The sequence below is a fragment of the Populus nigra genome, chromosome 4 (genome assembly GCF_951802175.1).
Source record: "Populus nigra chromosome 4, ddPopNigr1.1, whole genome shotgun sequence".
NCBI lineage: Eukaryota > Viridiplantae > Streptophyta > Magnoliopsida > Malpighiales > Salicaceae > Populus > Populus nigra.
This window is the reverse complement of record NC_084855.1, coordinates 7,782,456-7,795,943: the sequence shown is the minus strand read 5'-3', so window position 1 is coordinate 7,795,943 and position 13,488 is coordinate 7,782,456. Positions and strand designations below refer to the sequence as shown.

Genomic DNA, 13,488 nt, shown 5'->3' with positions numbered 1-13,488 from the left:
TCCTATGCTTAACTGGATCCAACTGAGTTACACAACGTTCAAGAATGTCAATTGACCCAACTAGATCACAAACAAGTAGCCTTTGTAATGGGTAAAGGGTCTCCATGAAACCTAACAGGGTGACGTCATGCATCCAGGCGAAGACATAACCCTGTACACATACATCTAGGCAATAGATGTCTGACCCTAAATATTTCAATTACCGTTCATGCTTCTTGTTATAAACTGAGCCCATAAAACAACGCAAGTCAAGGATGTCCCTGATTAGCAGATGACCCGCGGGTCAACGTTCTTTTTCTCTCAGCATATTACCTCTAATGATTTCTCACTCTACTTTTATTTCCATGCAAGTTAGTGTGGTATATGATTTTATAAATGTTGATGAACCACGAGGTGATCAGCTCAAACATCTTCTCTTCATCCTTTTCATCACAATTCTGCAAACACAAACACTACACAATCTACACTACCTCATTAATCCTAAGAAAACCACTGCTTCGATCATAATCATGCAACGTCTCACTGAAATCCCTTATCATCAAGATTTTCCTTGAAAAATTGTCGTGATTCCTGCCATCTTGTGCACCAAAATACCCGTTGTGAAATGTCAGTCTCCAACCTAGTGTAGCCAGGATTACTTAAAACTTGTCTCGTTATGCAAGATTAGATAAATGGAACCGTTACAAATAATTTATTTTTTATGAAACCTTTGATTTAATCATGCAGGGACTTCAACCAACCATAGATTCTCGTCCAAGTACGTGAATAGAAAGGATAATATCGCTTTCCATCAATATTAGCAGGGACGGGTCTAGGAATGGTGATGTGTTTTGTGTAATCTTGAAGAGGGAAGCGAGCGAGTGGAAAGTACGGCTAAAAAGGGTCATGTGCTTCATTTAAGAATGCATTCCTTTTGCTGTCCATCAGGGATTGATGATCGTTTGTATCAATACCCTGTTGGGGTTTACATGAATTCAAAGCTAGAGAAAACCTTGAAGGGTTTTGGATTTTTTGTAGTAGCTTGACAGATTTTGAAGAATAAAAACAAACAATGGCTTAGGTTATGGTTCATGATATCTTGCATAATAAATCTCTTACACACGATAAAAAAAAAAACCCTTTAATGCTCAAGTTAAGGATGATATAAAAAGAACGTAAATAGGATGAAATGATGGGAAAATGTTCCTTTCTGTGTAGTTGTGAGTAAAAATATGCATCTAAATAAAATGAACTTGAACAACATAAAGTAGAAATGCGTACATAATAATGAGTATCTTACTCATAGAGACAATTATATAAAATAATTACATTCATCATGAGACCATACAACCACCCTCTAAAACTATACATTCATGTGAATAATCACACTATTAACTTGTAAAACAAAACAATTGGATGGTATTTAATATTTTAATTGATTTTTAAAATATTTTTATTCAGTAATGCATTAAAATAATATTTTTTAAATTTATTTTTCACAAAAATACAAACTGTACCAATCTAAGATCACCCAATCTTTTTTTTTTCTTTTTCATTCGTTTTTCCGTATGAACATAGGATGAGTGCAATAATTCCTAGGATTTTTTTGGCCCTATATCATTGTCATGTCTGAATGTCATAATACTTTAATTAATGGTTCTCCTGCCTTTCAGTTCTTGATCAATTCACAGTTGATTTATTTAGAACCATGTTGAAGTCCCAGGAACATATTTTCAGTTTTAGATTTCATACACACATCACAAATAGCATGATACAGTAGTTCTTCAGGTGAAGAAAGCGAATCCAGCTTCATTGTCATATCAACTCAAACATATATAAATACCAGTATCTCTAAGAGATAAGTCGATCTTCCAGCGATAGCAGATCTGTTCCTCGCAAGATTCTACTGGATCAGTTCATTTTCCTCCAACTTTCAGCATCAGATGGCCAACCTGAAAGCAGTTTTAAGTTGATGCAATTGAGCAATTACTCGATCTTCGAGCACATAACACACTATCTATAGTTGCCTCATTTATATAAAGAAAGTTTCACCCAAGGGAGCCTTATAGAGAACTAATGAGTGATTTAATCATTCATTTTATGATCCATGGATATCCTTAAATGGCTGAAAGAAGAAAAAGTACATGAGAAGAGAAACGGAGAAGAAAATTGCATGCAATTTAATCAATATATTATAGATAATTAAGCTCACCCTAATTTGAGAGAGGTATCGGAGCTATCATCCTCCACAGGAGGGCCACTGCTGCAGCTGCAAACATTGGTTGTAGACTCCGATGACATCCCTTCTTCCTGAACTGCTGTGTCTAAATCGACAAGGGCGGGTCTTTTTCCCTTGTAAATGGTTGAGATCTGCTTTCAAATTCAATCTCGCTTTATCTCACTATTCAAGTCTTGACAAACAAAATTATAAGCAACTTTGCCACATATTCTTACCTTCTGTTTTAGTTGCTTATTCTCTTCCAAAAGCTGTACTCCCTGCATTATTGGATTAAACCAAGAAATCAAAGAATCGATGACATACTGACTTTGCTTATCTTAACAATGATTGAAACATGAAAAGAAGACTTATGATTTATGGCGACTCCACAGAAGATTTCTTTTTTTTTTCTTTTTATCAAAGAACGACTCTTGCATAATTCTATTTATGCAAGGACATATCTTGACGAAGTCATGACCAGCAGGTCTCGTATACCATGAAATCTGTAACATTCTAACCTTCCTTTCAAGGGTAGATATCTCATTCATAATTCGTTCTCCCTGAAAATAATATAAAAAAAAAGTTACTGCAAAATAAGCATCTATACATGGTTATGTTAGGTAGTAAATGGAGACCAACCTTGGTTTCAAGCACGCGGCTAAGTCCTACTTCAAGCGCCTTTTCCAATTGCTGCAATTCTTCTATATTTAGTCCGTGAAGATCTTCACCTCTCATCCGCCTGCCATCCATTGAAGGGATACATCCCATTAGAAGTTAGAACAACAGTCATGGAGCAGTTAACACCTTGTCAAGTTCCTTACTAAAGGTTTACCTTAGTTGATGACTCTTCTCGGAAACTTCCTTGCTCAATCGCATGTGATTGCTGTTTTCTAGCTATAAAATAGCCAAAAATGAAATTGCAGGTTAAGTTATAACCTGCAGAGCTTGAAAAACACCTTGACCATGCACTTGAGATGAATAAATAGAAAAACATATTTTCCTTACTGTCGAGGTGATAATCATTACGCAAAACTAATATTATAGTAAAACGAATTACCTGCAACTCAAGAGACGGCGGATTTATTTTGTCGAGGTTATTGGAGTGCAGATTATACCTTGCAAGTACATCCTTCATACTACACAGATATGATACAGTTAGTAAATCATATTGAAAGCTTGTGACAGAGAAAATGAACGATAGAGATCATCGCCACACAAGCTTTTTGTTTTTTTTTTCTTTAATAAAATAGATATTCATCGAAGCATCCTAATGACTAAAGTTATCCACCAAGTCGAGAGCTATCTAAAAGCGGCTAAGCCACCCTAGACACAAATTTTAAAATGAGAAGGAAGATGAGAAACAAAAAAACCCTAGAAAGTCCAAGCCGAAATTCAACTGGATCATCAGGTCGAGTATACATAGCTGCTTCCATTGTACAACCAGGGACAAGGTAAAACCAGATAGCATCCTTGATACAGTGGGCATACGGGGCATTATGAATGGTCCAAAAAGCTTATTCAGCTAGACTTGAAAAATCGATCCCACTAATTCTACTCACAGAAACCGAATTATACCTGGTATATTTCTTCTCTTGCTAACTGAAATTCAAAACAAACAAAGGATGACTTTAGCAAAAATCACACACATGCTGCAGATCATCAGTGGGAGTTTCGACCCTTTAATGATTGGTTCAAGTCCCCCAGTGCCTAAACTCCATGAAATATCATCTTCTATGGTGAAATATATCTTATTACTTGCAGTAACAATTATAACAGATAATAACTTGAAACTTTCTGGTTCAAATTTCTCAACAAAAAAGAGTCCTAAAAAACATAATTATAATAGGTCATGGATTAAATTTTGTTTTTCCAGCTAGTTATGCTTCAACAAATTGAATATGATGGACATAAAACATAATAGATTTGATAGCGAGTTTGTACTTCAATCTGGATAGCCAATCCTCAAATTTAAATATTATCATTTGATGTGACATTAGTGTTCTCTGCAGCATTATAGAGGTAACAAAAGGTGATGAAAAAAGTTGAATGATTGATTGTGCAAATTTCTTTGCACTGGATTCATTCATGTCCGTGTGTATACAGTTGCATGTAATATCGTGAGCTACAAGACTGATCAGATTAGCCAGCCTAAACCCTTCAAGCTCAGTAGGAGAATTAACATAGTTGTGTCGCATCAATGGTTTTACCTCCAAATACATATAAAGCACATGGTAAGGGTCCTAGTTTTACTATATGAAAGAAGAGCATATCCAGGTTCATAGTGGATATAACATCAATATGCACTGATAATTGGCAAGGCCATGTTATCAGCTCACTAGATGCATACAAATTAATTACAAACGCACTGGGGGAGTTAAGAGGGATTCAAGAGTGCAGACAACATCCATGAGTGAGACTTGCACCGTTGATTACTCATGCTTGGAAATCATCACCGAGGAAATTTACGAGTTTCAAGAACACAATCACAAAAACCTCAGACTAGCAAGTTTTTTTTTTTTTTTTGGTTATGATGGTTAGAGATATTCTCAAACCAGTTTACATGTCAACTGAATCTGAACCCAAGTCTTCTTTTTGAATGATATTAGAAACACACATATCCCATCAATCCGGTGCATTCAAAAGAATTCAATACAGTTTTATGAGTAATGACCCTAAGATTTACCTAGAAAGTCAAGAAATAAAACACAACTCCTTAAGCACCGTATTAATACCTTGAGATTAGCTAGTTTGTAAATTTTGAAAATCATCCAATAGGACATTGTTTACATTAACAAGGTGATGATATATATTTACTACTGGGAACCTGTTTTAGGTGGAAATGGAAGGATACATCAAAGAGGAAACTGGGTTTTAGTAGTATTTATCATCGTGGAATTTTCTTTTCTTCCCATTTTTCTTATTGAGATTTATAATGAAACATTGAATAGGAAATTGGAAAAACTGCTTTGTTATATATCGTTTTGAACTTGCGCTCTTGCTTCTTAAAAAAAATAAAGAATAAGGAACCATTAACCAGCAGAAGTTGTGTTTCTTTTTCAAACAATGTTCTCTAACACATTAGAATTTAATTAATGAAAAGAAAATGAGCCTCACATAGAGAAAACAAATATTATTTTTTTAACTTTGTTCCTACAGAAAGGATTGGGTATGCAAACCTCCAGTCCCTTCCTTTCCGTTAGGTATAAATCCCAATCAAAATTAGTGTTAGTTCCCTTTCAGCCATCTGCCTCAAAAACTCAAATAATTTTATTTTATTTTTTGGTTAAACAAATATATAATTTAAGAATCTGACAACAAGCCTTCAATGCTACTATACCTTCTCACACAAGTAACAGTTGTGCTGTTTCGATACGTTACCGATAGGGGTATTATATTCATGTGTTGTACCTAGCTTTCTCTAGCCGTCAGAACATCGGGCGTCTTGAAGTTGAGTTTCTCCAAAATATCTACACAGTACTATTTCCTATAGGCAGAGAAATCTCCTCGCATCTTTGCCCATAGCAGATCTAGCCGAACTTGTAAAATTTGGTAGTTCTGTATGCTTTTGCTCTTTCCACCCTGTGGTACCAAGTTTCCTAACGTGTAAAAAATATAAGTGAGAACTTTCTCACTCTAGAGATGGATCTAATGTGTTCGTTGTCCGGGAATGTTTCTTTATCCTAACACAAAACTGTTAAGATGCTGGCCTTATTTGCAGTCTTGTGACAACTAAAAAGTACTTGGATAAAGAGAAAACTAAACTGATTAAGAGAAAGAAGAAAATAAAATAAAATTTTCTTGGGTTGTTTGATTTAAGAGAAGGGAAGGAAATAAATTTTTCTTTGTTCGGATATATTGACAGGACACAAAAAAGGAAGACGATTTTTTAGAGCATATTATGACAAAGATTCTGTCATTTTTTTATTATCATTTCCTTTGATTTCCTCTCAAATTGGACGAAAATCCATTGTTTTCAAAAGTAAAAAAATTATTTCCCCCTCCTTTTCCCTCACATCTTTTCTTTTATATTCCTAATTCGTGTTTATATTCAAAAAATAGTTTTGTAGTCTACCTCTCTGGAATTTTTATTTATTCTCAAGCACTTCTTTATTAAAAAGATTAAAAAAAACATGCCTATTGAATGTGAAGTTCCAAAAATAGAAAACAAAAGTTTTATTTGGCTTACAATTGACTTCTTAAGAAAAAAACTATATATGCTATATTTGATGAACTGAACAGTATCCTTGTTATAATAGTGAGTAACTTTGAAAACAGTTTTTGATGTTTTCCACTTTTCTAGATAATTAGAGAAATAAAAAAAATATTTGTTTTCAATGAATAAAAGCATTGTTAATTATTTTTTAAAAAACTAAAAGATTTTTCAGAAATAAATTACTAAGATTTCAGATTTCCAAAAGACAACTTTTCCTAATTATCTAATGAAATGCTATAGAGATAGTAAATAAGTTTTTTAGGATGCAAACACATTTTCTAATAAATAAATCGTAACTTTAGAAATATAATTAAAAACCAATAAACTCTCCAAGTTTGGGGTACCCTTAATCCCATAACCTAATTTCATTCCTAATTACAACCTAAAATAATATATTTATGAAGCTTTTGATATTTAAATTTACTAGCGGGAATATCACATATTTCACAAGTGAATCACATCATTCCCTTATCAAGATGAATGAAATTCTAATAATATATAACACAAATTTTAGTAATATGTATCAGTAGATAATTACAAGTTTTTTCTAATCCACAATAAAATAATGATCTTTTAAGCATCCTCATTCGATAATGAGGACCAAGGCTTTGTTTGATCTTGTTCTATTTATGAGTTAAACAATTGTTAGTGCATAAAAGTAAAAGATAAATATATATATTTTTGTTAGAAAATAATATAAATCATATCATAATTAAAAAATAATATAATTTTGAAGGAGCAAGAAACTGCAACTCGACATAATTTTGTTAGGTGTTAAAACTTATTAAGAACATATTGTTTTTTTTAAAAAAAAAAGCCTTTCTTGTTCCTATATTTTGTACTAGTTTTTTCTACTTGAATATATTACTTGAAGCTAGGGTTCTGATAGACCAGCTTCCTTCTAATATTAATTTGCAAAGCACGAAAGAATTCACGGATGGGAAAAGACAGACCAGCTTCCTTCTATCCAATTTATGGGGCCATTGTGATTTTAACTGTTCTTTCCCTGGAAAAACAGCAATCACTTTCCATTTCCACTTGCAGAGACAAAAAAAGAGACCAAGACCACACTTACACCTTGTTATTTCAACGACTTGTTCTTAAGATAATTGGCACCCAACTGACGCCGGCAATAACACCTCGGAAGATGCCATAATAGATGTTTCTCACTAAATCACAAATTGACAGTCGACGTCGGTTCTTATTGGGGAGGCCAGAGACGACAATCCTGTCAGGACATGTTACTGGTTGGCTCGTATACAGCAACCTCCACATGAATCAATCTCTATTAGATTATCGAGTCCAGCCATAAGTGTTCAGGTAGAAAATACGTGTTTTTTTTATAATCTTAATTACCAAAAGTTTTAGAAATTCAATGCTTTGATAAAAGAGAATATTTTGTAATGAAGTAACAAGTATATGAATACGTGCAAATTCCTTTCAAAAAGTAAATCAAGGGTCGACTGTGAGATAAATGTGTGAATAATTTACAACTTTTTTTGTTGATATTTCTAAACTCCCACGCCAACTTTGCAGGAGTCGAACAATTTTTAAATTATAAATTTATAACCATTATCTCACCAAAAGTTTGTGATATACAAGCCTAAAAAGACATAATCATTATTTTATAGAAGACAATCTTTTTTCCTCGAGAACATTCACATGCATTTATTTTGTCTTCATTCATCAAAGATAGTGACGTTCGAATTTTATAATTTTCAAATATTTTTAGTGCAATAATTTTTAAATAATACACACCATTATACGGTCAAATGCAAAAATCATTATATCTTTATTATTACCAGGTAAAAAATTATTTTTGATTATGGTATTTTCAAGAATTGTTGAAAAACTAGTTCGAGAAGGCTATCAATTTTTAAAAAAAAATAGTTTAATTTATGCATTTGATTTGATTTTAGTTTGTTAACAATTATATAGGTTCAAATTTTTGTCAATAAAAATTTATATCATAATTTTTTTAATAATATTACTTAATAAAATATAAATAAATAAACTGTTTTTTTGCTTCTTTTTGTAATGAATTTGAGAGAACGAAAATGAAAAGAAAAAAGAAAAGAAGGGGCAAGCTATGTTCTACGTGCCTGAGCAGCAAGTCAAGCACACTCCTAACCCCAGTACGACAGGGCATCATTAAGTAGGGAAAAAACGAGAGAAGGAGAGGCATTCCCCAATTTCTTATTTAACGGTTACTGGACGGCCACGAAAAATTAGGACAGCCTTCCAAAATCCACTTATTTCATTGGTTTTTGATACAAACCAATAAATAATTATAATTTATCTTTGAAATAATTTTAAAATAAATTTTTATCTTTGCAGAAACATGACAACACAACATGAATTTCTATTAAATATATAGAGTTACCTTACAAAAATCCCAATTCAAAATTTTATTGCTAAATATTTTATTTTCGATTAGTCTCCTAAAATACAAGTTAAACAACCTTATTTCTTTAAATCCTCAATTTATCTTGAAAAGAAAATAAAAATTCTAATGAATATTTATGAAATTATTATAAGGATTCCTACACTAAAGAGAAAATAAAATTAAATTATGAAGCACAATATTTGATTTCCTAGACTTAATAGAAAAAATAAAAACACCGCAAAAGGAAAAATATTTTCCTAAATTAAATAAGAATAAAGATAACTAAGAACATAAATCTCTTGTACTAATCCTCCTGCATCAGTTTTCTAAGTTGAAAAGAATTCGTTCTTGAAATCAAATTATTCTCGATGTCTAATTAATCAAAGCTCTCCAATCCCTTTTCTTTCTTTGTTTCATGCGCATTATAGTTCTAGATTTCAATTTCAATCTTTTGATGTTAAATCTCAAAATCAAATATAAATAAATCAATAACTTTATTTTGTTGAAGACCTTCCATATTCTCTCTTGCTCAACCTCTAGCTTTTTAATGAAGAAACCATTATTGACATTATTGCTTCCATTACTATCATCGTTTATGTCACAATTAACATCATAATCATCATCAAAATAACTATTATAAATTGATGATTAATTCTAGTCCACAAAAAAACTAGAATCATAAAAAATCTTAGCTTGATAGTACCAATCAAGAGGTTGCCACCTATACTCTTGCCACTGAAACAGGTTTTCAAAGCTACCCAAAGATCAATGATCACTCTTACTACACTCTCCTAGGTTCCTAATCGCCACCAACTAGAGAAAATTTTGTAACATGTCTCTACATTTCTCTATCACTAGTTTCTAAACGTCTATTTTCCAAAGGGAACCTCTCAATCCCCTATACATCTTGTTAAGAAATCTTTTCTAGCTATGATTATTCAACAACACACAATAACTAACCATCAAAAATTAACCCTGATTTAAAATTTTATCACTAAATACTCTCTTGAAATACAAGACAAACAACCTTATTTATACTATTCTCAGATCTAACTTGAAAAGAAAAAATTCTAATAAATAATTATGGAGGAGTTATAAAGATTCCTAAACTAAATAAAAAAAGTAAAATTATCAAGCTTAGCATTTGATTTTCTAAACTAAATATGAAAAAATAAAAGCTCCATAAAGGAAAGTTATTTTTCTAAACTAAATAAAAATAAAAATAACTAAAAAAACAAATATGTCTAAAAATACAAAGGGATATGTCCACTCTATCTCAACAGTTTCCGTCTCTTTAATACTGAAAAAATAACCAAACAACTCAAATGAAAATCACTTTAGTTTTACGTTTTAGAGAATAATATGAGAATGTTTTTTCATTGTGGAACAATGTTGTCCAAACAAACCAATCATACAAGATGCAAATAAAAATACGAGAAGGTTATTTTTTTGCAAAGACCAATCGCTTAACTATTTTCAATTATTTGACAAAATATCAATTAGTTTGCAGGGAGTCTCAAATTTTTTGTATAAATAGTTTGGTTGCAAATCATTTTTCATTCTTGAAACATAAATGAAAACAAGATATGCCATATGTATTTTCCAAAATCAGTTTGTATATGAGCTCTTATTGCTTCAATAACAACAAAACACTCTTTGGACACACACTGAGAATCTTCACAATCTTTGTTTCAATCCACAGTTCCTCAGATCTTATCAACTCAAGTATCCAAGAATCCCGGCACTTATGCTCAAACATTTCTTTCCAACGTTGTCTTCGTGAATGCAGGAGTTATACCATAAAGTTTGAGAGCATCATTTTCAACACAACCAACCTATTATTCCTCTCCAAGAGGATATTATTTAAGAGTCTGTGGACTTCCAATCTGAAAGTCTCAAATTCACTTTTTAAGACAGGTAATTGAAGTGAGAATTCAGGACAAAAGTAAGGCTTGCCCTCCTTATGTGATCCGAGATTCAAAGAACCTCTCTCCATGACCGCTGAAAACTTTTCAAAAAAAAAAAGGGAATAAAAACTCCTCGTTTTCTATTAAAGTGATCGATTAAACAGTTACTATTCGAACGAAATTCGCATTTGCATTTTGGTACAATCCACAGTGTCGTTGTTAGCCCTGCTGTTATTATAGTGTTCTGCTGAAGGCCCTTGTAATCATCAGTGATCACAGTCAGAGACCTTGTAGATCATCAATATTTTATGGTAACAGCTCACCAGCCATTATCTCGCTTGGAACCAATCCCTGCAAAATATCTTCCTCCGAAATTCTCGAAGCCTAGCTATGTTACCAAATTAACTATCTTCACATTTCCAAAAAAACCGAGGTAACTTTTTACTCCTATGCATCCGTGGTTGTCACTTAAATGTTGGTTGAAACTTATACTGACATAATTCAAAGGGAACTACTACAAGATATGTAGAGGATCAGTTCAGCTATATATTTTAGTCTGAAAAGGAAACAATATTAACTCCCATGCTAACCACAGATCACATTCAACAACCCCAAATGATAATAATAATTGTTTGTTGTTCATGATTTTTTAGCTTATCAGCTTATCATATGCAGTTGTTAATCTTTAAGAAAACAAGATTAGAGACTTGGAGTTAAATAGTTTAGAGCCTTTTCATCATGCTACACACCTCCGAAACAAGAATAAGGCAGGACAATAAATTACTAAACGACCCAGACCGTTGAACATAAACCCAGCTAGATTACAACAATGAAACAAAATCCTGAAAGAACAAAAACCCGACTTAGGAAAGAGGATTTCATGTGGAAGAAAAGAATATCCCAAAAATGAAGTGCTACTCTCTTCTTTCTCTCTCTCTCTTTTCCAAAGAGCAGTGAAGTATAGATTTGGGTTCAAACATGAAAAGTTGGATGTGCTTAATCGTTGAAGGAGGTAAGCTAACCTAATTATCAGTGATATAAGAAACTATATGAAACTTACTGCAAGGGATCTAGATTCTTCCTCTATCTAATTATTGGACTTTTAAAAGTCCATAAAATTAAGTATATGGATATAAATTTATGTTTGGATACGAGGTTTCAAACCCATAGGAAATTGACATGATTGTAATTTTAACAAATATTCCACTAAGATCTTACAGTCCTAAAACAAGAGTAGAAATCTAAAACTCCATGCCTCTATCTCTGTGATCTCTCTCTCACTCACTCACTCACACACACAGTACTCACTGATAATTATACTCACATCAGCATATAGACAGACACAGTAAATAAGGGATAGAGTCCGCGAGGAGAAGTCATACATTAATAGAATAAAAGAGATCTTCAGCACTAAAGGTAAAAAAGAACTGCAATACCTGGAGCTGGAATACTCAAAGAGCTTGCCGGTAGCAGAGAAGATGATGACAGCAACCTCAGCATCACAAAGAACAGAAAGCTCTTCAGCTTTCTTGAAAAGCCCTCGCCTCCTCTTGGAGAAGGTCACTTGTCTTGCAGTCACGTTGTCAATCTTCTTGATCTTGATCTTCTCTCTAGCCATTATACTTTCCCTTAAAAAGAAAAAACACACAACGTTTACATTGTCCGTACAAAAAAGAACAGACACATGAAATGACATGGAGACGGAGCTCAGAAAAGTGGGGTTCTGTTAATTTAAGACAGAAATTTAGCAGAAACCCTAGCTAGAAGGACCCAGTTCAGATCCAAGCAGAAAACACCCCAAGAAAACGCCAATCTTGGCTCGTGAACATGCAAAAGAACTGAAGTAGGAGATATGAATTGATGAGCTTTCCCTTGTTTACCTTATTGGGAGCTGGCTTGAGTTAGGTCTGATCAGAGGAATCAAAAGCTTCCTGTTACCGAAAGTAAAACAAACACCAGAGAGAGAGAGGGAGAGAGAAAAGGAAAACTTTGGGTGTTGTGTGTTCAAGAAAGGAAAGGTTGTCTTCCCTTTTATAGCGAAACAGGGATCCTCATTTTCTTATCTGTGGTTTGTGACATTTACTTTTAAAATAAAATAATCCTTGTACGAGGCAAAATAAAACTAAATTATAAATGTTTACAGGAAGATCGATTTTTCTTTTTTTAAAAAAAAAAAAAAACAAACCCTCCATCCTATTCCTTTTTGTCCCAATTTCCCTTTTAAAAAATTAGGGTATAAACCCTGGATAATTTCTGTCTTGGATTTGTTTCTAAGTACCTAATAAATAATTTTTTTGTCCATAATATAATAATTTGAAGTCTAAAGTTTGTTTTTTAAAAAAAATTTATTTTTTTATCTCTAAATTAATTTTTATGATATTTTTTTATTATTTTAATATACTGTTATTAAAAAAAATAAAAATAAAAAAATATTATTTTAATATATTATTAAATAAAAATTACTTTAAAAAATAATATCTAAAATACATCTCCAACCACTTTAAAAAATGGAAACAAGAAGATGAGATTTTTTCTGCTAATTACTTTTTCAAAATTTAATGTAATATAAAATCAGGTTTTTTGTGTGGACAAATCGCATTCCGTACAAATATGCCAGACTGCCATCACATCAAGCTAGTCTAATTAATTACTCTACTTTTTTCCCTTCATGTATTGCGAAATTCCTCTTATTTTATCGCGATAAATTGGACTAATTATCGATCAGCAATGTTCTTCATTAACTCGTGAGCATCTACTTTTAGGGGGGGTTTTGTTTCCGTTGTAA

At 32.4% G+C, this 13,488-nt stretch overlaps 1 protein-coding gene across 1 annotated transcript; it reads right to left on the bottom strand.

Moving 5' to 3' along the window:
- Positions 1-1,652: 1,652 nt before the first annotated feature.
- Positions 1,653-12,743, bottom strand: LOC133692220 (MADS-box protein JOINTLESS). The gene is made up of 9 exons (XM_062113004.1): positions 12,584-12,743; positions 12,140-12,331; positions 3,255-3,333; positions 3,030-3,091; positions 2,837-2,936; positions 2,716-2,757; positions 2,434-2,475; positions 2,192-2,349; positions 1,653-1,931 (listed from the first exon to the last, which is right to left on the bottom strand). The coding sequence occupies exons 2-9, from the start codon at positions 12,319-12,321 to the stop codon at positions 1,919-1,921; spliced, it is 678 nt and encodes a 225-aa protein (XP_061968988.1). The 5' UTR covers positions 12,322-12,331; positions 12,584-12,743; the 3' UTR covers positions 1,653-1,918.
- Between the last annotated feature and the right edge of the window lie 745 nt (positions 12,744-13,488).